Source organism: Ammospiza caudacuta, chromosome 1 (genome assembly GCF_027887145.1).
Source record: "Ammospiza caudacuta isolate bAmmCau1 chromosome 1, bAmmCau1.pri, whole genome shotgun sequence".
Classification (NCBI taxonomy): domain Eukaryota; kingdom Metazoa; phylum Chordata; class Aves; order Passeriformes; family Passerellidae; genus Ammospiza; species Ammospiza caudacuta.
Genome location: NC_080593.1, coordinates 79,922,537 through 79,947,053, shown reverse-complemented (window position 1 = coordinate 79,947,053; position 24,517 = coordinate 79,922,537). Strand labels below are relative to the sequence as shown.

General features: G+C 41.3%; 1 protein-coding gene across 1 annotated transcript in view; it reads right to left on the bottom strand.

Annotated features, from left to right (window-relative positions):
• The window catches only part of MYO10 (myosin X), a 163,986-nt gene that overhangs the window by 35,240 nt on the left and 104,229 nt on the right, over positions 1–24,517 (bottom strand). The window contains exons 12-19 of the mRNA XM_058818033.1: positions 24,063–24,209; positions 23,777–23,877; positions 23,489–23,555; positions 22,283–22,375; positions 21,487–21,555; positions 21,225–21,307; positions 19,628–19,736; positions 16,786–16,866 (exon numbers count right to left, since the gene is read on the bottom strand). Of these exons, the coding sequence (XP_058674016.1) occupies positions 16,786–16,866; positions 19,628–19,736; positions 21,225–21,307; positions 21,487–21,555; positions 22,283–22,375; positions 23,489–23,555; positions 23,777–23,877; positions 24,063–24,209 (750 nt within the window). The remainder of the gene's footprint in view (positions 1–16,785; positions 16,867–19,627; positions 19,737–21,224; positions 21,308–21,486; positions 21,556–22,282; positions 22,376–23,488; positions 23,556–23,776; positions 23,878–24,062; positions 24,210–24,517) is intronic.

Sequence of the window (24,517 nt, the reverse complement as noted above, 5' to 3'; positions counted from 1 at the left end):
GGAAATGCTCTGTGACACCAGAGCAGGCAGGGATAAGGCCTGCCAAACCCGGAGACTGCAGCTGCACAGCTGTGTGCATGTCATCCCCTAGCTCCAACAAACCCTTTCAGCCCCTGCTTTTCGAGCCATCATTTCTTCAGTCATTTGCACCTTCAGGTTTGGTGACAACAGTTTATTCGACAGATTTTCAACCTCAGAATTTATGTGCTTCCAGCACATAAAGCAAGGAGCACTAAAACCTGTGCATGTCCTGCCTGAGGAGGATCAAGCCCCACTCACCTAAAAGCCTATTTCAAAGGAAGAAACCCTCTACATCTTTCTCTAGCATGTAGCCAGTGTGGAAAAACTGGAACAGGTTTGGGTTGAAACACACACGACTTTGATGCCTGCTTTGTTTTGGAAGGCATTCCCTTACTGTCCCAGAGTACTGGTGTCCAGATAAACACCATAAACATACAGGACAATAAAAACAAAGAACTTGCCACAGGTATTATTTATTTGGGATTTCTATTGTATGGCACTGGCAAGTCAAGGAATATTTCAATAAACCTGAAACAACAGTAAGTGTTTCACATGTCTCCTGGCCTTTTTTTGTACACCCACCCCAAAAATCCATGAACAGCCTTTAAAAATTATTAACACTGCTGGTGATAACTTGCTAGAAAAAGAACATGGGTATATTGCAACAATCTTTGTGCCTCAAAGAAGTTCCACTGCAAACTCCATGCCAGATTTCCCTGCAAGCTCAGTAATGACAGGCTGGCTCCTTTTACAGTCTCTGCAGGTCTGAACCTGAAAGCACTGCATTTACCAGCAGCAATCATTTACACTATTAGCTGATCACTCCAACTCCTACTGCTGCATCTGACCTGCATCACTCATCCTGCAGCCCTGAGTATTTCAGATAAGAGACAGACTGCAAAATTAGCCACTCTCATGGCACAGGTTAGAGTTTCCTGGGCTAAAAATAGTACTGCATAGAAGGAACACTGTAATTTTAGAGGTCTTCTACTCTACCAAAACAGTTGAAGCAGGAGCCTCAATAAATGAATGTGAAAATGCTTTTGTATTTATATTCAGCCTGTCACCCAGCTTACTTTACAAGCAAGGGCATCCCAAGGACATTTTTAAGACTGCAGCCCATTTAAGAGCTGTGAGGCAGTACATTGCTACACTCACTACTTGCACTAGTGTTTAAAAATCTCAACTTGTCAAGACACTATTGAATTAGATCCATCCACAAAGATGCTGTGGTCATTTTTCAGATCCTGCTTGACTATATTCAGCAGGAAGAAGTGCTGGAAGTAGCTTCTTTGTTGGGGAAAAGATGCTCAAACGATTCTGACTGGCATGCTGAGATTTCAATGCTTTCATCAACAACAAATAAATAATAAAATCACAATTGCAGGGCTATTTAATATACTTTTCCTTAGTTATTGTTCCTGTACTTTTGCATTTCAATCTTTTTGTTTAGTTTGTATGGACTAAAAGCTATCCCTGAGTAAATATACAACAGCCTCTTTGTGAACCTTCCTTTTTACAGGTATCCATAATTTCTTCTGAAGGAAGCCAGGATTTGCTCCCTCTCTCATATGGGCCCAGAGGAATGCTAGCTACTCAGAATGACTGATTTCTTACACGCTGGTTACAACTTTATGGAATAGAAATGGATCATTAAAGGCACAGGCTTAAATGCTGGAGATACCAAAGTTTTCTAAGGGCATATTTAGAGCTCTGTAAGTGATTGCCTAAACTTTCAGCTGAAGTGAACCCTTGTTGTTTGAATACATTATTCAGGGCCTCCATTGAAATTCACAGCAAGTCCCATGGGCTGTTTGTCCCAGAACTGCAGGCCCATCCATGTGAGACAGGCAATTAAAAGCATTAGGGAAACAGGGATTTAAGGTTTGAAGCCTTGCTGGCAGGGTCTCAGCACACTGACAGAAGGTGTGACTCGCAGCACAGACCCCAGCTGGAACTTTTCATGGAGCCTCCTTTCCACCTGTGTGTAATCTGCTGCCATTTCATCCGAGGTCGTCCTTAGCAAAGCCTCCAGTCCCTGCAGACTAAACCCCAATCTGGCCCCATTCTCCCCACATTGTGAGCAAGCAGCAGGCTTCTGAAGAAAATCAATCAGGCTGCCTGAGCCACAGACCTACCATGAAGAAACATGCTGTGAGGGACTAATTGCAGGGACAGCTATCCTTCCTTACCAACCCCACGTCAGGACAGCCAACACCAGCATCTCCATTGTTCTTTATGGCTTAAGATTTGTGCACACACCACTCCACATCTGCTGAGGCTGCACACAGACCAGCTGCAGGGAGAAACCCTGACCCTCCATGTCATCTAATAACTTACAGAGACTGAGACCTCACCCCTCTTTTTCTTTTTTTTTTTTTGCTTTGCTTTTTGTTTCAATTTTTCCATTGAAATGTCACTCCCCCATGACAGACTTTCTATCAATAGCTTACAAGATTTTTCTTTTTGTTATTTGACAATTTACTGGCAGGCTGGGCATATAAACGCATTACTAAATGCTTAAAAACATGTTTTACCATGGTCCCTCTAACATGATTTCTTACAGATAGTGGTGCTTGGTATAAATAATTTATTCCCAAAAGATACAAAGTTTCATCAGGAAATAGGAAACTAAGATGGAAATACTTGAGAGAACACGTTTAAGATGAATTTTCTCTTGCACAGCCAAAGACTGACACAGCTGTAAAATCTCGTAGCAATCTGTGTAAGAACCTAGTCCTGTGTGTTTCTAGTACCTGGTGCACTGTTACTACAAGTAATCTCATCCTTGAAAGCCTCCAAGGAGCCAGTTCTCACTGATATGCTAACACAGGATTACTTCAGCAGTACATCCTCAAATGGTGTTGCAGATAACTTTGATCCACTTTATCACAATTTTCTTTGCTCTCCCAGGTGACACAAAACTGAGCAACCTCTTTTCAGACTACAGCTGCACACAAGGGAAGAAAGGACAGAGGGTTTTTGCCTCCCCTTCTTTACTGCAGGTTAAGTGAAAAGGACAAGGTAGAAGAATCTCACTTCCAGCTCATGGTGGGGGGCACTAACATTGCATTCCACAGAGGGACAAGGGACATCAACTTGTAGAGCACAAGGGGAGTAGAAGAGGATTCTGAATCCAAATCTGACTTTATTCCCAGTTTCAGACTTGGGCACCCACCTGCTGCTTCTCTAGGTCTCATCACACACTATCTCTTTAGGATCCCATCCCCAAATGCCATTTACATCTTGATATTCTTCTATTTTGAGGCATTGCTTTAAAGAGAATACTTAAAATTCCCTGCTATCTCAGAAGTCAGTTCAGTGATTTGTAAGCAAACCTGTGCTGCTCAGCTGTGTGACACAACAATCACGAATCATACCTCTGCAAACTACAAGATTTAGAATAATAAAAGTGTCAGTTGGCTTTAGTTGATTTAAATGCAGAGTTTTCCTGCTTGTTGTAAGGCCCCAAGGGCCTGCAACTTCATAGCTAAAAAAACTAAATAAAAATAATAATAAAAAATAATAAAAATAAAAAAATAAAAATAATAAAATAAAATTCAAGAAACATTAAAAAGTCAGCACTTGATCATGCCCCCTTTTCAATACTGAGGCCACCAGCAGTTTTTCCAATGCATTTGGCAGTTCATTCTCTCCATATAAGATGCCTACAAGGCACAAGGCTGACGTAATGCTCAGACTTGCTGCTCCGTGCCTTATCAAGCAAGGAAATGTATCAGAGCCATTCCTCTGCCGAAAAAAAGTGTGTTAAAAAAGGTTTTATAAAATTTTCTCCTGAGTAGCCCTTTCTCCTCTCCTTCCTGTACCGAGCCCGTTGTTCGAAAGCCATAATGGGAAATCAGCCAGGCTTAAATCACAGCCAATATCTGATACGTGCAAATGAGGAACGCCGTGAAATATTCCGCCGAGCAGCTTTGCGTTGCTAGGACACCCGAGGTCGGGCAGCACTGAAAGGGCAGATTATTCCCAGCCCAGCACAGGGCTCCATTCACAGCTGCCTCTGGGCTCTGCTAGCCAGCCCTCCCGGAGCATCCCTGCCTCCAACTCCCTGCGCTGGCCCTCCCTTGCCACAGTGCCCAGCACACAAACGCCTCGGCACCATAATGTCCCAGTGGGCTGCACATGGCTCCGGCTCATTTGGGTCATTTCCAAAGGCTCGCTTCAACCTGAGGGAGCCCAGGGTACCGGGGGGCTGCTCCAGAGCTGGGATCCAGCAGACTTGCAGTGTGTGGTCTGGAGATCTCCTTTAAGTATCAGCATTTAAGACCATTTTTAAGTCTAGAGAGGGGAAATTCCAGTTTACAGAGGTGATGGATTTCCTTGTGATCAGCACAGATGTCTACCTGGCTGACAGCAAGAATTGTGTGATGGTCCACATGAATGGCCCAGCTCAATCCCATGTAACTGGTGTGTTAATTACTACTGTATCTTATATCTCAGTATATCTCTCAGTCTAATTTTGGCATTTTTCTTCTAATTTGATCCTCTGAGCTGCTGTTCTTGTATTCCTATACAATTTTACATTATATACTCAGGACTTGCTTTGCAGATCTGCAACCGATTAGACAAGGCACAAGACTAGTGAAATATTTGTACACACACATATGTGTGTTTGCAGGGCAGGGGAAGAAAAAGAAGGCAGTTGTTCATTCTTGTGTACATTAATTTCACAGAAAAAGGCAATAAGTATGCTCTCCTTGGACAGCTTAGTTATAACACAACAGTCCCATCCCATCCTCCCACTGAGAGATGGAGAGTCTCCTCCTTCAGTTATTTGGTGCTTCTGAGAACTACCTCAAAATAAAAATAGATATTTCTGAAAATTCTGCAATTCCCAGTGTAAGTCACACAAAAAGCCCCTTGACTGACTTCTTCATATTTTATATGAACATGAGATGGCAGAGCTGTGTGGATCACAGCCCTCTGTGCTGCCACAGAGGCCACACACAGGTGAACAACATCACCTTGGGCCAGAACAGCAGGAAGCTCCTGTGTCTTTTGCATTGATACTAATTGCATTCAGTAGAGAAAAAAAAACCCCACCACTGTCACATCACTGCAACAGGTTATGCATTGATAAGCACTAACATGACTTTTTTGTTCCAATTCCTATGCAACTGTGAGGTAAGAGTTAACTATAGAGTACATTCACTTTGCTTTATTAGCATGGTGTAGGGTTATACAAAATGAATGGCAATAAACCTCCCTAATATCAATATGGTCATCAAAGTAACTATAAACTGATTTATCTACACATACGTATCTAAGGAGCCAGAGAAAGAATCAATGATAATAAATGGTAACAATACATCAGGATCTAACTAATTTAACATTCAACTGCCTTCTGAGTGACTTAATTGTGGTGCTACTGCTCATCTCCTCCAAGCCTGCAGAATTCACAGCCATGGATGCTGGTCAACAGCCCTTTGTTTCAGTAAGGTTTAGCTCCATCCTCACTTAGTTACGGGAATCACACGTTTGGTTGACTCTATCCATTTTTAAGATGATTTTGCGGAGAAAACTCCTGCTCTTACTTATGGCCTTACAATTTGTTATGTCATACTCAAATAAGATATTGCCTATTCTTGTCCTAGAAGTAGATTTTTTTCTATCCCTCTTCCATATTTTCTGATCATGGTGAAAAGAGACACTTGAGACTCCATGAGTGTTTAAGAGCATTTTCACTGCTGCCTTACCAACATTGTTTTTCTGAGACCTGGCCAGCTGCATGGAACACACACAACTGGAAGCAATGGATGTAACAAGTCTCATCTTCTCTGTGATTTTTGACTTTAGGCTGGGCATGCACTGCAAGGGAGCTGCACAAATGTCTCTCCCCTTCACAGCTGTGTGACAAGAGGTATTGTGGCCCTGTTACATGCTGGCCAAAGCAGCATCAAACCAATAATAACTTAAGCAAAGCATTTACATGTGTGCTTAGAGCTCATCGAGGCCAAGGAGATGTGCATGTCCTGTAAGAACCAGGCTGATTAGAGATGTGCTGTGTTGTGCATGCCAGGGGTCACAGGGAAATGCAATTTTAGATGGCTGAACAGCCATTTCTTCCCTGAGAAATTCCTAGGCTGGCTTAAGTACATAACCCAACATAACCCTTAATGTTTGACTCAGAAGGGAACACTTGAGATAAAATCAGTTTTCCTAAAAGCAATTTTGTTTGACATGTGAATTGTGTGCCTACATTAAAAACTTCCTTGATGCTAATTTAAGTGCTGCACCACTTGTAATAAAAATCATCATTTATCCATTTGAAATACTACTTTTAATTGATGAGGCAGGTCACTGTTTCTGTTTGGCTAACTATGAAGTATGCAAAAATGGTGTGCTTGGCAAGCTGCAGATGGACATACTCATCTTCATCATGCTGAATCCGGGCAGCCATTCCCTTGAGAAAGCCAGTATCACAGATGATCTGGCATTTACCTGGCTTTCTGAAAGTGGATTTCTTCTCTCAACCCATCCACATTATCTGCTTCACTAAAAAATGTTTGGAGACCCCTCCGAAGCACCTACTCACCACTTACTTAGGAGTTTCCTAGAGTGAGTTTCAAAAATGCCATGATTGATTACATCATGTGAACAGTGGAAACAGAACATAGCACTATGAGTTTGGTGACAAACTTGCCTTCCCTACACTAGATATTTGATAATACTCATGGGTGTATGCCACAATCCAAGGTGGCTGCCAAAACAAAAAACCTGCCAGTGTCCCAAATGATTTACATGGTGCAATGGGCTTCTTGGCAACCAGCAATTTCACAGACTTCCTGAACTGTGTGCACTTGCCTGGTGCTTGAGACCAAGCAACAAAACAAATACTGCCCACAAAGCCTGAGGAACTGTGCTGCTATCACCTCCCCAGCAAAGCTCCTGTAAGCAGCACCAGCTGCCCAGCTCCCTGTTGCTTGAACAGGGAATACACATGAGGAATGTGGAGAGAGACCAATGAGAGCAACCTCAAACCTCATAATGTGTCAGCCAAAAATTTCCTGTAGGTTAGACTGACCAAAAACTTCCTGTAGGTTAGACTGACCACCCTACCAGCTCTGATGATGTCCTCAAACACAGACTTTACATCTACTACATTCCACTTCATACAACTGAAACCACAACCTGACTGCTATGGACAGTGACAGGAACAGACCTGCCTTGCTACTGAGGTTTATAAACTGCCTAAACCCATCAGAAACAGTAAATTCTGAGTGTAAGACAACAAAGATAAAACACTTTGATGTTCTTTGAGTAAACAGTTTGTGTTTATTTTTTCATCTGATGAGGTGGCACCAGCTGTTCCGAAGTGTACTTAGCCCTTACAAATGGATCATAGTGAGGTCCCCCCGCAAATTCTTTGCTGCATCCTGTTCCGAATAAATTAAGAAAACTCACATATATGTATGTATGTAAGCAGATAGATACAGTCAAAGAGAAAAAGGTTTAGTCACTGATCCAAGTTCTACTCTTAAACAACATTAACTTCTGCTCTTCACACAGATTTTGTGTTCTGAGGGTAGCTTTCACAAAGATCTGTGAACAGCTGAGACAGCACTCTTACCTTCAGTAATCTGTTTTTTATGTTATAACCACTGTTGTTAAGCTTTCATTTATGCTACAGGTTGTAAATACATTTTTTTGGAAAAAGCCAACAAATGAGAAACAAAATAAATCTTATCTTTTCTGAAACAAAGAAGATTTAGCAGAAGAAATACTGAATACATATCATCAATGTGCATACAACAAAACCAGCTACATTTTGACCTACCACCTCTGCTACCACTTGGGGTTTAAAAGGACATATTTTAACATCAGTGAGAGAAGAACAACTACAAGTTATGGCAACACTGTTTCCTGGTCCCATAGGCACTTTATCAGATCATGTACCCTCCATCTATATTTGCAAGGCAAATCTAGGGCTGCACTTCTTGAGACCAGAATAAAACTCCCATAGACTTCAATGATGCAGGATCAAACCCATTCCCTTCATAACAGGTTCTCTCAAGCAATTTTATCCTAATTTTCTACCCTGTGGCTGAATTCTAATGTTTGCAGAGACAAGCACTTTAAGTGGGAAAGCAAGGCACGAAGTGCAGATCCCAGAAGCAAAGGCAACCAGTGGTGAACAGCACTATTTTAGCTGCTGCGTTAGAGGGCTGTTTCACTGGGGGCAGAAGGGAGAGTTGACGCAGCACAGAAGATCAATATATACCAACTGCTATGCTGTCCTTTCCATTACTACTGCAGTGGTTTTTTTCTCCCCAGGCATATTCCATTTCCTGTATTTCTATGGCAAAAAAAATTACTGTTTCAAGTGTGCCTCATCAAAGCCTTGCCAGTAAAATTACAAAATTAATTGAGACTTCTGGGTTCTGAAGATACCTTGCTTGACTTCCCCCCCACCACTGCCAAATACATTTGTCCCCAGTATTACTTTCTTATAATGCAATCAATGCAAAAATACATGCCTTATGCCTTAATAAATGGCAGGAACACTGTAATCCTTAACTTCACATAGGTGGTTTTACTGAACATACACTATGGACTGATCAACAGAAAAGATCTTTCTCCAGAAAGCAGCCCATCATCACAACAGAGGACTTCCCCCATCTGCACTCACAGCTCTAATTCTGTTGACTTTTTCCCAGCTCTGCAAACAATCATCCCTTTAACTTTCAAACAAAGTGTGATTTATTAAAGCAGACTGCTTGGCCGCAAAGCTCTCCCGGAGTTCGAAAATATGATTAGACCAGTAAATTCAGTTCTTTTCTCATAAACTTGATTCTGCATGCATTTACCCTCTTTAAAAGAAAATACAAGCTCAGAAACGTTTCCAGTACAGCTTGCTCAGGCAAACTCCAGGTACTTTCTATACTTCTTCTACAAGTCCACTGCAGCTTCAAGTATGCAAGATTAAAATAAATTAAAAAGCCTGCATGAATTAAACCCCTTACCTTTTAAGACGTTTTCCCCCTTCAGCGTTCGTCCATTGTGAAAAACTGAACCTTTAGCAGGTTTTTTTTACAGCTATGCACACACACACACAGAGACACACACAGAACAGAGCTTTCTTCAGCTCTGGTATTTCAAGTCTTTCATGTGATATCTTTGGCTGTACTTGCTTAATTCATTCCTGCTGCTACTCAAAGGAAGTCAAGCCTAGCGAGGGCTGGCTCTACAGCAATCACTGAAGATATTCCTGACTAACAGGACACGAGGGCTAATCTCGCCTTATAGGCAGCAAGAATGTAAATATATTTCACAGCCAACAAATTCCTAAACCTTAAGAGATAAAATGCACAATATGCCCTATGACACAGCTTAGCAAGGAAGAGGCTTCTGAACTTTAAAGTTTTCGCTAAAGAACAATGCTCTGTACCCCAGCGATGCTTTTGGAGCTCTAGAGATGTCTATTTATCATGGACTGTGCATGTTCCCTCGGAGTAGTTACCATGAGAACACAGCAAACAGGATTTGAATATAAATTGCCATTTAGAGATGGGGGGACTTTTTTTTTTTGTAGTAGTTAAAGAAGAAAACTTCCAGAGCTTGATGAAGTATACAGTTTTTCAACGCACACATTTGCATGACAATGTTTGCAATTCAAATGCTTGGTAGAGCGCACAAGAAGGAAGAAAAGCCAAGTTCTTTGCTGGTATTTATAAAAAGCAAATACTTCAGACTTGAGATCAGTAGCTGCAGTTCCACAATTACCTATCCATGCCATATAGCCACATATGAAGGAATTCATAAGCTACAAAAAATATCCATCAGGTGGTACAACATGCCAGAATTATTGTAGTGCCTGAAGTCAGCTGTAGGCAGTAAGATCCTCTGCTGCTGGCAGATCAATTGCTGAAGCAGTCAAAATCTTTCTCACTTCTAGATATTACACTGAACTACAAAGCAAACGTTGCACATTAAAAATATCCCATCCCTGGGCATTTGATTTTTCCACAGAATTGTTCTGATACTTTGCCATCTGGGCTACCCCCATCCAAGTCCCTCCTGAAGCAGTAATTGCTCCCCATGTGTCCTTCCATCCTGCTTACAGACTGCCACATGCAGTTACTATCCAAGATCCAGAAATTGCTCCTACCACTTGTGGACAGTCCTACCAAATTGTACATGCTGCAAAACAAGTAAAACTCTTGTCTGCCCGCTCTGCCTGGAGCTGGGTACAACCTTTACAGCACAGTGTCTGCTCCCTTGCCTGCAGGATCCCATCTCAGCTCTCTGTCCCTAGCCTTAAACAGATCAATTTTAAACCCCTTAACCACGGTCACTGAAAGACAAATCCTAATACACTTAGCAAAGGAATGCCTCGTCAGCCCTGCTCAGCAAACAACAAACCTTGATGAAGAAGAAGAACATGCCTTGCCTGGGTGACTGCCCGGAGAGTGGAATGACCTACTTCAGCCCAGCAAACGGGGATACTCGGGGATGGGGACAAAGGGACAACCCAGTGGCTCTCAGGCAGCATTAACAAGAGGCTGCACCACAGCAGTGATGGGAGTGATCTTTCAGAGAGGACACTGAAGAGAGGCATGGCTTACACATAGCACGAAACACCTTGCTCTTTCAGACAGGGAGTCAGACTCACACGTTACATTACTGCCAGCACTCAGCGAGCAGGAGCGATTGCTCTCCTCACACCCACTCTCCTTACCACTTTTACCTAAGGAATGAGTCCTCCAGCGCCTGACCTAATTACTCAAGTGATGTGTCACAAAATGATGCAGCTGGGACATACTCCACAAGCCTTGATTTGAAGCTATGTAATTCTGCAAAACCCAAGGCGACAAGATCCAGGTAGCTGAATTAAGTGGCGTTGGCCAGGCACGACACCACACCTTCTGACTGCGCCTTCCTGGTTATGAATAATAAAGGTTTGTGAGCTAGTTAAAGGGTAAGGAGGATGAATAGTTAGCAATTGTTGACCTGTCAGATCAGGCCAACATGTTGTGTTTTTGGGAAACAGTTGCTCTTCTCCCAAATGATGAGCCTGAGCAGCAGCTCCCTGAGTCTGACCCAAGCTGCCCAAGCAAGAGCAATCTGTGCTCAAAGCCTGTGGCTCTGCTGCCTCCAGAAGCAATGACAGCAGTAATTGGCAGCCAGAAAGCTTTCTTAAACCAAGTATTTATTGAGAAAAACTGAGATTAAAGACAGATTTTTAAAAGAGGCAATAAGGATCTCTAATATATGAGCTGCTTATACAGCTGTAAATGAATACTGCTAGACCTTAACTTTCTACAGACAGCCCACACACACCCAGCAGCTCCACCTGGGCTACATTATCTATTTCCTTTACTTTCAAAGTATGACAGAGTAACTATTAATGTGACCAGGCTATCTATTACCTTTTCCTTATGGACAGCAAGTCAAATTGACCCCGTGATCTGCTAGCTCCCAGTACCAGACACCACTGCAGCTATGCTGCAGCAGAGCTACCTCAGGGCTGAGCAACTGACTAAGCCATAGAGACACCTCCATTTAGGGCCTAACACTTCTCAGCTTTTAACTGCTGGGCTCAGCATCTTTAAAAACCCACAAAGGCATCTGCTCCCCTGTAAGGAGACCCAGAGTCTGCTGATTGTTACTGTATAAAGCAAATGCTTGGTATACAACTCCATGGGCATAGAAGTTTGGAACTAGAACACTAATTAAGGATAATTTTTTAAAATAAAGACTTCTGAAAGTAAAGAAGTAAAGTTATCCAGATGCTTAGCAATCGTCTGTTTCAGGTACAGTAGAATACCCTTGAAGTTCAGACTTTCTCTGCCTGAATCTTTCAAGTTATCTGTCAGTATCCTTCCCAATGCAGTACCATTAGACTTGCACTCTTATCCATATTTCTACAAAAAAAAAAAAAAATCTCCCTAGAAGGCAAACTCAGTGATTCATATAGCCATGTCTCAATATGACAATACTGCAATTCCAGCTTGACAACCAGCTCACCTACTGCGTTCCCTGCACTTGTACCTGCTCCACACCCTGTACACAATCACCCTTGCAGATGGGGTCAAGCTCTGCTATCACTGTTCCTCTGCACTGCATTCCTGAGCTGTACTTCTACCTGGTGTTTAGGCTGGTATCATGCTGAACTTACATTTGTAATGATTCAGAGCTATTTTAAGAACACGGCTTTAATTCAGGCGCCAAGCAAAATAGGTTTGTATCTTATTTCATATTAGAGGACAAACTGCTTGCTATTCCAGGGTGTCTCATGGTCATTAATGACCTATGCCTCAAAGCACACTGCAGGTGCCAATAGCCATACCTTGATCCCTTCAAATGGCTCTGCCCCCAGAAGCAATGTTAACAATCTTACTGCCCTGATACTAATTTTCCCAGAATGAATATGGAGCATGATAGGACTCTAAGAATTTATTACAGACTTTTTTTCTACCAGTCTTCCTTTGAACTGCTAAGGTATTACCAGTTTCATTTTTCCTGTTGCTCCCTGTAGCCCCTACCCTGCAGTAGCTTTACAATACAGGTTTAATTTTGCCCCACTTATTTACCTAACCTAATTAAATTTTAAGATTAAACAAAAGTTAATGTAAAAACCTGCAGAGAAACAGAATTGTCCCTTTAGAGATCACGAGGTCTGAGAGAAGGCAGCTTTTATCTTGACAGTGACAAGACCATCACTTCAACAGAGGAATGAGACAGACAATAAATGAGCAGACAGACATGAACAGGGACCCTGCAATCCTGTTGCCTCATGGCACACATCAACACAAGTTTCCTATAAAAACAATATAAAAAGTGAATTTTTTGTCTACATTAAATACTTCATGTGAACTATAACTAAGACAGGATTCTGTCTATCAGGACCATACTGGTCTTAGATCTGCAACCAAAGAAAAGTTTGCATGTACCTATTTATGTGCAGGAAAGAACGGCCACATCTGAACCTGTTGAAGTCTCAAGAACAGGGGATTATAAAAACAAGCTATAATAACTGAGGTTTTGAGAGACCAGCACAGCTGAAGCCCTGCAGATGCTGGAAGTGGGGTCACTTGCTATGATTATACCAGTATCGTGCCACTGGAGATTATGCCAATGTAACTTCAAGAAATAGCCTAAATGGAAACCTGAGAGAGCACTTGAGCCAAGCTGCACAAGGCTGGCTGCTTCTGGGTGACAGGAAAACTTCTGCTCCTGAAAGAGCTTGAATAGGAAGTTTGGATCTGAAATTTACTCTGATCTGTCTCCTGAATAGCATCAAGGCTTAGCAACTTTATTAATAGCAGCAAGCTGGAAGAACATTCAGCTGATGATTTTAGCAATGGCTGCAGCTTCTTTTAAAAATACAGTCTTTTTCTTTGTTGTTGGTTTGGTTTTGTTGTTGGGGTTTTTTTGTGGTGGTGTTTTTTTTTTTTTTAATTTAAGGTACATGACGAAAAGGAGACAGAGATCAGAAAAGGCAAGGTTGCAGGGAGGAATCATTATCAAATAAAACAGGAGACAGAAAAAGAAACATGAACCCAAGAAAGAGAGAAAGATGTGCTAAAGTTCAAAGGGGTGAAATGATACATAGTTCTGCCAGCTGCATGAAGATAAGGGGAGCTGAGGAGAAAGACACTTCATTAGCAGAAAACACTCATTAAGCATACCAAGTGGAAAAGTTTCCATGTTATAGATAGTTCAGAACAGATTGGAAATTGTGAAAACAGATACCCTGATTGTTCTGGGGTCTCCCAAAGATTAATGGGTCCTCTGTCCTTCTGTCTGAGGCCTGCCTGCTGAAATGTCGTGTGACAAAAGGTCACGTACTCCATGCGCTCCCTTTAGGAAATTGCACTAATGAGTGTAGAATCTGCTTTCATATGTAAATGTTCAGTGGTTTACTGCTTAAGCTGAATTGTTTTTGCTTGCCACTGCAACATATTTAAAAACTGAACTTTAGAAAAATTAAAACAATTAAATAATTACTGTAAATTATCACATCTGCTACCAACATGAATACACTTCAGTATCTAGAACAACAGAGGAAGTAGCTTGCTATACATTCTGCTTTTCAAAGGCTTGAATTTGACTTCTATTTGCTTAACTTCATTCACTTGCAGAATTCAAACACACTTCTTGAGTTCCCCCAGCTCCTCCCCTCCAGTTACAAAGGATGTTCACCAATAGGTGTACCCTCTATTTGTATCCAATCCAGAGAGGAACAAGTAGATGGAGAGGTTTTGCCCCCAATAACACAATTTCAGCTCGATCCTTGACAAATCTCTCTGGTACAGCACTCCTTTAATGCTGTGTATTTCAAAAAAGCAGTAAAACATCCCTTCCTTCCACATACTTAGGTATTTGGCAAGCACTGCTTAAGTACCTTCCGAGTGACATTTATCATTCCATATCACCATGACTGCAGATGGAAAACACAGAGGAAAATGCTCAGTGGAGACCTTTTACTTTCTTTTGATCCAAGTTTACTTCATTTCAGTAGCTCATTCGAGTATTTTATGCAGTTTTTTTTTCTAACCAGCCCTGCACAGTGAGTCAGGTGATCCCTGGTAGTCCATGCACAGCTCCTGTGTCTCTGAGCCATGCTGGGTCACAGCAAACTGAGTCGTCACCTTATTTTCCTTTGTCTAGCTGGAAAGAAGTGACATGTTGTATGAGAGGATAAACTGCAAACTCCTCAATGGGATGTGCACCTACAAATCCAGCAAAGGCACACACACAGCAGCCAAATGCTGATTTTGTGCCTGCTCCAGTACCTGCAGTGCTGCAGAAGGAGATACACCACCAATGTCACAAGGTCAGCACTAAAAATTACTGTGTCTGTTCAACGGGGAGTGGGGCACAGAGAGCAGCGTACAGCAGGCAAAACTTCCAACAGTGAATCCCAAAGGTGCATTTTGGTAACACTTCTCTGAATGAAGAATGCCATTGACAAGCATTATATATGGCTTTCCTTACCCTTTTCAGTCAAGTCTTCTACTGAATCAGCTACAAAAGATAAGCTCTGTGACACCTGACTCTTGTTCTTCAAACAGTATTTCTTATTTAGTAAAGCCATTATTTCAAGTGAAATTTGCAATCAAATAAAGGCAAATGGAAAACAAGTACAACCATTTTTGCATAAGATTTCAGCGAGATTTAACATGTACATTGAAATGGATTGTCTAGAGGAATTTCCCAAACTGTTCCTGCATGCACTCCTGCAGTTAGAGGTGGTCCTCAGAGACTGTCTCAAGCTTCTTCTCCTTGCACAGCTGCTAATTCTGTGAGAACTGTGTTTTAGTGGTATTAAAATATATGCACAGATACAGTAACATGCCAAAATTGTAAGGGATGAAGCATTTTAATGGGAAATGACTGGAAGAACAAGGAACATAGGAGTGGGAACTCGGTGTTTTCCTTGCTATGGAAATGCAATAAATGCCTGGTTCTTGAATCAGTCACAGCAAATCCTTGTACCTTTGCTACTGTGCAGATGAGCCTTATTAGTCAGGTATGAAAAGATGGATAAGGAAAACCTAAAAAATTTTTACCAAAATCCTTCTATTTAAGGGTCTTGGGGCTTCCAGACAGAAACAGGAGCAGGGAAGCAGGGAAGCTTTTCAAAACTGCCTTCCTTCTGTGATCAGGGACTTTGCTAAACATGCAAGCTCACGAATCCCAGCTACTTGCCAGGGCTCTGTCATCCATGTGGGTTCAGCTGCCTTGGGTGACTTCACACCTCAGAGCACCAAACACCTCAAGACACAGAAAGTTGTTTTTATTTGCTTCCAAGCTGCTTCCTCTTGCTAAGGTGCCCAAAGTCTGCATGTTATTTGGCACATCACAAAAGCAGAACAGTCAGCAAAGGAAAACATGTGAAGTCAAGGATGTCCACTGTCCAGGTGGCACTAAAATCTATGAAATCCACACATTTGTTTTGATGGCACCCTGATTAACTAGGCAGCCCAGAAAAATAGAACATCTAAATATGGATTTATAGTAAAGTCACCAATCTCTGAGTTGCCATGTGAAAACCATAAATCAGATTTACTAGCACCTCTGGCTGTTGTATTTTTGACAAAAGCAGACCATATAATAAACAACAATCTATTATGCCCAAAACAGATGTGAAAAACCCCAGGATACTAGAATCAGGCTAGCAATATTAATTTCAGTGTCTACTGTACCATTACCACTTCATTTCTAGAGAGCCTTCCACCATATTTAGGCAAATCTTGACACAGCCTTTCATTATTTGTAACTTAAAAGACAAACTGATATTGTAAGCCTTAGTCTCCAAGCCTGTTTTAAAAACAAAAATCTGAAACAGAACAAAACATCCAACATGTACAATTCTAGGTATTTTCATAAATTGAAAGACCAAGAGTCTGACAAGAGAGTAATTCACACCAGTTTTTCTATACACATCTGAATCACTGCCTATAGTGTCTTAAAACTTTGTGATTTTGATATTTTCTCCCTAAAAAGGCTCTCACACAGTTGTCACACAAGAAATGTAGCCTTCTACCTTCTGTTTATAACGTTCCTTAGAGCCAGCCATTTATCAGAGTTGTGGGCAATGACTTTTAAAGAGGTCCATAATCCACATGCAAAAAAAAAGAAATCAAAAGCCCTTCCCAGTGCCTTCCCCTTGAAAGCCTTCTACAAAATCAGTGAAGAATGCTACCCTCTGCTTCACACAGTGGTAAATAACCAGACAGGCAGCAAAAGATTAGGCCTCAGATGTACAGAAAAGATGGACACCATTTAAAATCTTACCTTCTGCACGTTGGGTTTGATGCACCGAACAAAGAAAGGGTTTGAAGAACTCAGCGTTGCCATTAAAGAATGAAGTGATTCCTGAAACACAGGTAGAGAGAAGACAGTAGCTCACAAGCTGGATTTTTGTACAAGCAACATAACCCCAGACAAGAGCTCCTGCAGCTCAGCACTGCAGACAGCATCTAACTGCAACACCTAGTGGTGCACACCAGAAGTTACTGCACCCTGGGAGCTCCTGCTTCCAAAGGGACGGGATCAATTCCTGTGCGTTCCCTTCTTCCACTGGCTCTTCTGATCAAAACTGCCATCACTGTTTAACAATGAACAAGACTCACAGATTGATAGGAAGAAAACTGTTCTTAAGGAAACACAAAATTGTTGTTTCAGGGATCTTTCAAATGACCGCTTACGACTTAGGATCCACATTCCCAAACACCTAAATTTCAGCAAGTCAAAACGAAGCATAAGGGGTCTATGGCAAAATCCACCAACTCAGATTTCTTCTTTTCACTTCAACCACCCCAAACCCACTCATTTTCCATCTTCCCTGAAGACAACAGGTTTTTTCCTAGCTTTAGAACTCTGAATGATCCAATGCACATTAGACTATCAGTCTAACCTCAGCCTGGAGATAAAAATCACAAAATCCCTCAGTCCTTTTATGATTATTACTTTAATTACACATCCGCCCTTTCCCGCCTGAGCCATCATTCTGTATCTTATTCCAACTTGCCTCATTCTGTATCATTAAGTCTGATGAACCTTTTTAAACTGAAGTCTTGCATTTACTTTGCAGAGATACAAATGATTGTACAGGAGAGGAGTTCAGGCTCAAGAGCCCACAAAGTTAGCAGTGGTGAAGTTACATCCCTCAAAGGTGGCACTTTGTGTCAGGCAGCAGAGAGAATACACAGAAGGCTGCCAAGGAGGCAGAAAGTGCACATTTTAAAGGAGCAACACTGTGTGTCCTGCCATATGTCTTGGAGCAAAACTGTCAATGTCAGTCTGTTATAACAAATTCTTGCTTTAATCTGCAGACCAAGCACTTACTTGGTGATTGAACATGCAGTAAAAAAGGCAGCAGGCAGAGTTATGGCTGTGCACACACTGGTGCAGGGCAAAGTGAGGAAACAGCAAAATTACTGGGAACATAAATGGCAGTTCTTAGTTTGCTTGTTTTCCCAGCCTATGGACCAGGGAGTTGAGCAGCAAATATTAAACAGAACATACAAAGACAAAAATCTTTGTGTAAAGACAAATATTTACAGCTCTGAAAAGTATAGCTCTATTCTTATTAAACCTGTGTGAACATTACACATCTGTGCACAATTCTCTCATCCCAGGCTCCCACTTGGAGCCTGGATTGGAAAAGTTGGTCAGTCTAAACAAAAATGATTTAAACTATTTTCACTTTCACCTGGGTACAACTAGCCAGATTCTGCACAGTGCTGCAAGCCTCTAAGTCACTGTCAGGTGATGAGCTAATCTGGAGCTTGGCCTGGTAATCAACAGGCTGAAACAGATGGTATCCAAACTCTGCTCCTCTGTGTGCACCCCCAGGCCTGCATTAGGCAGGTCATCAAATGAAAAGAAGAGTCAACCATTTATCATGAGAATAAAACTGTGAAGGCAAAGTTCTTATCTTCAGTTGAAATAAAATGGACTAATCCCTGTAAGGCTTTAAAACATGTACAAAACACCCAACCTAATTCTCTGGGGAAGGCATGATGTGAAGGTCAACATCTTATAAAGCAGCCCAGCTGGTTAATGGTCAGTTACTGCAGCATTAGATAAGAGGCAATAAGGTTTTGATTTCATGTTTTATCACCCTTATGTTTTCCAGGGCCTCTGACAGAGAACAGAAGGACTACTACACTTTGTTCTACCTTGCCAAATGAGCAAAAAACATGGTCTGTTTTTGTAAGGTTAACATTTTAAAGGTCTACTTTGAACATCTAGAAATAACCAAGTGGAAACAGTACCTTAAGTTACCCCAGAAAACCAGCAAATAACACCATCTCATGACAAGAAATGGATACTTCTGAGATGAGTTATGGTAGCACAAGCAAGCTGTCCCGAAAATACATCAGTGTTTTTTAATAAAAGACATTGTGTGTGCCCCAGTATACACTCCTTGCTGTTCTGCCCAACACTTAGCAATTGTCTGTTAGGATAAAATCTGCCCTTAAGGGGTTTGAGTCTGCTCTTCTTTAAAAAAAGTGAATGAACTCTGCAAATGCATATTAATTCAAACAAAATGAAAGGCAACTAATCCAGACTTGTACTCATGCAATTTAGGAGATGTTCCATGCCAATCTTTCCCTTTTAAATAATTTGCAGATAGACTTTATGCTAGATTTCAATTTGGTGCCATTTTTGATGAGAGGCTATAAAGCCTCATAAAAAGGTGTTTAACAAAAATGCCTTCCAAACTTTAAGTTAAAGCAAGGCAACACCTTAATGAGGTATTTATTCAGCACTTATTTTTCTCAGCATTCAGGCACTGCTGTAAGGCTTTGAGGGATTTTGTGGTTGGATTTAGATTATAAAGACAAATCAGGACAAGAGAGACCAACTTCACAGACGAGCTTTAAAATAAGAACAAATAGGCAAGTGGGGAATGCAACAGGATTTTGTGGGGATGGTGTGACAGAAAGGTTAGTGCCTACTTGAAGCAAGCAGGACAGTCAATCAGTTAATCAGCAAGGGCAGTGTCATAGCAGAGACAGCAATGTTTTCATGCTCAAGTTTTGCCTTTCTCAATCTGCACCTGCTCCTTACTGACCAGGGTCTGTCTGTCACTGATTAGCTACAGAGCAGAGCTGACACATTAACTGACCTTGAACTGGAGACTGACAGTAGGCTTTCGGTGCTTGCTTCCACATTTAAGAGTGTCCTGATTGTTGCGACTTGAAACGTGTTCAAACAGATCATAGATGAAATCAAGACTGAAATGGAAAAGAAAAATAGTATTTCTAAAGTGTATCTTAGCAGACTGTGAGGTTCACCACTGTAGAACGCAAAGAAAGCACTGTCTTTTAGCAAGAAGCTCCACCATCAAAAACATGCTTCTTGATTATTTTCTCACTTATTTATTTGCTTATTTTCTCCACAATCTTTAATAAACAATAGATTTTGCCTTTGTAGAATTTATCCAGGAGAGAAAAAACAAAACAAAAACAAAACAAGGAGGATCTTTCTTCTCAATTCCAAACGCATCATTAGGGAAATTAAGTGTGAAGTCCTGGAGGCTCTACTGCATTTCACTCAACCAAGACTGCAGCTGACTGCAACCAGAATTGTACCTGAACAAAGACTAAAAAACAAGACTTCCAGCTTGGTTAGGGACATAACACAAAACAGGCACCCATGCAAGTCTCACTTTCAGATAACAGCTGTGCATGCTGTTTTCTACCCTATCAGTTGGGTACGCTCCTCTTAGCATTTCTACAGAAACACAGATATTTTAATTGAAGCTCCATACAGATGTTGGTGTAAAAGCAAAACCAGGCCCGGCTCATTTAACTAATTTAATATTTTTTTGCCTAGATACTTCAGTTGACAGATGTTATATCAGAAATGTCACAAATCCAGAAAAAATAACAGAGGAATTGCTTATTAACAGTTTCCCTGGCACAGAAGGGTTTAAGGGATTTACAAACAAACAACTTGCACAGTAAGGCAGGATGACTGGATGGGATAGGGGAGGGCACCAGATGAGACAGCAACATCCAGGCTCAGCTCCCTCTTCTTCTGCCATTCCTCTGTGTGTCCTGGAGTCTCAACCAAACACCTACAAAAAGGATGTGGTACACCACCACAGCTCACAGGGTACCACCATAAGGACTCTAAGACCTTACACAGCACAATGACATGAGACATGCAGGTACCAAAGGCATCCAAGCTCAGACTTTCAGTCAGATAAATCTTAATAAAAGTTGTCTCCTCAAAGCAATTGCTATATGGCAGTTTGCACGCTGGCAGTCTCCGACAGCAAGTGTTCAACCAATTAGGGAATGCCAGAAACACAAACATAAAGTAAAAACCCACACATGCACGCTGCCTATGAGGCACTCTGAAACAGTTAAAAACCATGACCCCATTCCAGCATCCTTACTCATTACAGAGCAGCAAGTTAGTTCTCTGGGAAGCCCCTGGACTGAACAGCAACAATAGTACAGTGTAGGTAAACCCAACTTTGTGAGAATCGATTACAGTCAGACCTGCTTACAGGCAACTCTGATATGCTCATTTCTGTGATATGATATGCTCATCTCTGTGTCATTCTGTGCTCCTTTCAGGTCTGTCAAGGTTCTGCTGCTATGCAACATGTAACATATTCAAACCCCAGCAGAATTATGTGTTCAGTCCTGGCAGAATTAGTTGATACAACACCCCTTAGCATCATGACCTTAACAAAAATCGCAGAAACTTACCTGCTTTCACGTAACAAGTTCAGGAGATCATCTCTAAAAGTATCCCTGTTCTTCTCCAAGATCCCCCTGACATCATACTGGACCTAGAAGGAAACAGAGCTGGTTCAAACAACAAGTCAAACAGTCAGGCACCTCTCACAAGAGTGGTGCTGTAAAAAGTGCTGAGGGAACAGAGCGCTTCAGTTAATTCTGAGCAGCCTTGGGGGAAAATTAAGCTAATGAAAGTTCTGCTTGGAATAATTTCAGCAAATAAAGAAATTACCTCCCCAGCGTAGTGCTTCACTCCAAAGTTGTGAACGGCAACCCTTGGTTTTACATAAAAAGGATTGTTCTAATTGGAGGGGGAAAAAAAAAGAGAAAAATTTGGAGGGGGTTGTCACATAATCCTCTCAACCCATACCTAAACAGACCATTGTCTTCCAGTAAACTCTCTGGAAGATTAGTGCTCCAAAAGCAAACAAGCAACTCATGATAATAGGATTTGTTAGTCTGGGCTGCTTCAAATGCAGTAATAACAGATTTATAGCACATAAAAAGGCATTATACTAAACCTGAACCCCATCTGGCAGAACCATCTATAGAAGGCACTTTGAAACAGAAGGCTCTGTCTTAAACTGGCAGTTATGAAGATTGGTGGATATGCTTGCATCCCAGAAATTGTGAAAAATAATTCCAGTATCACAAATAAAGGTAACATTAATCTGAACAGAGGAAACAGCAAAATTTCAGTAAATGACATCAAGGTAAATGCTTTATTACATCAAGGGAAACTGAAGATCTAAATAACCTGAGCTACTGCAGGTTGACAGAGTTCTCATTTAGAGTAGAATTTGACTTATTCACCACAATGGAAGCCTTTAAGTGAACAGCAACAAGGATAAGTTCTTCCAGTAACCAACTCAGACTTGTCAACAAAGTACATGCATTGCCAGGGAAGTAGGATCACATCCAAAAAAGCCTCTAGAACAATGCACCCATATGTTTGAACCCTGAATTTCTACCAAAGCAAAGAGATCCTACATCATTTGCACAGCAAATATCAGCAAAATATCACATACAGCATGCTGGGCATTCAACTTCTCCAATAAGGTGGAGTCAGTAGCTTGAGGAAAATGGCTCTCCTCATTGATGAGTGCTAACAGTCCCAGTTTCTAGAACACAAAGAAGAGGCAGAAGATGAATTAGTGCATGGAGCAACACAGCTGTTGTCCCCTGTTTGGAAAAATCACAGTCCTTGAAGTTGCTGTGTGCAGAGAGGCACAAAACCACTCATACACAACTAAAACCCCACTATTGAAGGTGACTGTAATCCTGTTTTTCTGGCAATGTTCCTTTTGAAATACAGAGCATATGATGTGTGGACAAAATAAAGAAAAACGAGCTACTGGAAGAATCAGTTCTCCTGACATAGGCAGTTTTTAGATGCATACAGTGACATGGCCTCAGAATCTATCCCCAGCCTCCAAGACCTCCAATGATCAGGAGTCTGAGGAGTTTGCGTAAAACAGCCTTTTCAAAAAAGTTTCTTTCATATAATTATGCACCCAGTTGTTGAACCACTGCAAACTTTTAGCACCCACAGTGCCCAGAGGCAGAGCAAAAGATACACAGTTTAACTTCACCCTGGGTGAAGCACAACCTCCCTTTGCTTTACATATGCCTCTGTGTGATTTCCTTTGATGTTCCCCACTTCTCATGTAGAAGAGGTGGTAAACAAAGCAAGCTACCCCACAGTTAATTAATGTGTCCAGCAAGCTCCAGGTTGATAACAGCCTCTCAGGAAAACACAGTTGTCCAGGTGCACATTTTAATAAGCCACTTCCCAAGGGCGCAGAGCAGCTCCTGAAAAGCCATCCTGCCCTGACTGCAGTCACGTCCTGCCCGCTGGATCCCCTGCCCGCTGCCACTCGCGTCTGTGCCCGTCTGAACTCCGCAGTCACACACCCTGCCACGGAGATAACACACACAGCCCGCCTTGCACTGATGGCAGGAGACAGCATGGATCAAGTGGTTCTTTTTATTCATCTCCAAATGTTGCTTTTTTATATAATCACACATGGAGAAAAGTTGCTGCACGGAAAAGGGCTCACAATAGAATCCTTAACACAGCCATAGATGAAAATGACCTGATTAAAAGTTTGCTACTTAAACATGCAAGATCCACCATTTTCTTCACTTGTTCTTTGCGTTGAAAAATGTTTTAAAGACATATTATCTCAGAACAAACAACTAAAAGTAGGTAACATTATCAAATTCTTTCTTACCTTTTCAATAAGATCCAAGCACTCTCCATTGTCTGTCCAGTCAATATCTTCCCAAATTAGTCCTTCCCTAAAGAAAATAAAGTGGGCCTTTTTATTGAAATTATTTTAACTGTAGAAATAGCAGAAGCTGGTGTATTTATCTTGCAAATTAGAGTAAAATCAGCTTGCTTTTATAAATACACTGCTCCAGACAGAGACTTTCAAAGGAAGCTAAGGTAGCTGCAAACTAAGAATTCAAGTGAACATGATATTGTCAAAATTCTTTCAGATTGCTTCTCTCTCTCTTACCTGCTGTATTCCAGTTGCTCCAAGGAAAAGATGTGCTTGTTGAAATACTCCTGAAGCTTCTCATTTGCATAGTTAATATTGAACTGCTCAAAACTGTTTACCTAAAGAGACAAGAAATTTTCAAAAATGCATACACTTCAAGTATTTTACTTTGCAAGCAAGGGAATAGGTTAGGTAATAACATGCTTAAAATCAAGTTCCAAAGAAGATGACAAAAATATGTAAAGCATAAATAAATAAAGCATAAATATCAGACAATCCATTTGAATAAGCTTTTGAAACTTACCTCAAAGTTTTCAAATCCAAATATGTCCAAAATTCCAATAGTCTTGAAGTCTTCCTTGCTCCTGATTCTGCTATTGATTTTTTTAATGACCCATGCAAAACACTGAGAATAAAGTGCCATAGCCATAGAATCTCTGCTGTCTATTGCCTGTGTTAAAGAGGGAATAGACAACACATCAACCACTCCACGACTGAGAATTGACAAGATTCTGCGGGTCAGTGTGCTTAGCACAACACAAAACAATGCATAATGCAAGCAGCTCCCTATTCCTATGTAGTTTGGCAGCAATTGTATTAACACTTACAAAGCATCATGATTTGGCCTTTAACAGTTTAACTTAAAACTTGCACTTAAAAATGTGGCTTTAAAATTACACTTCAGGCAGCATTCAAAAAACTAGGAAATTATAAACTTCAGGTGTGGAGGAAAGAAAGAGAAGTGTAGGAAACAATACC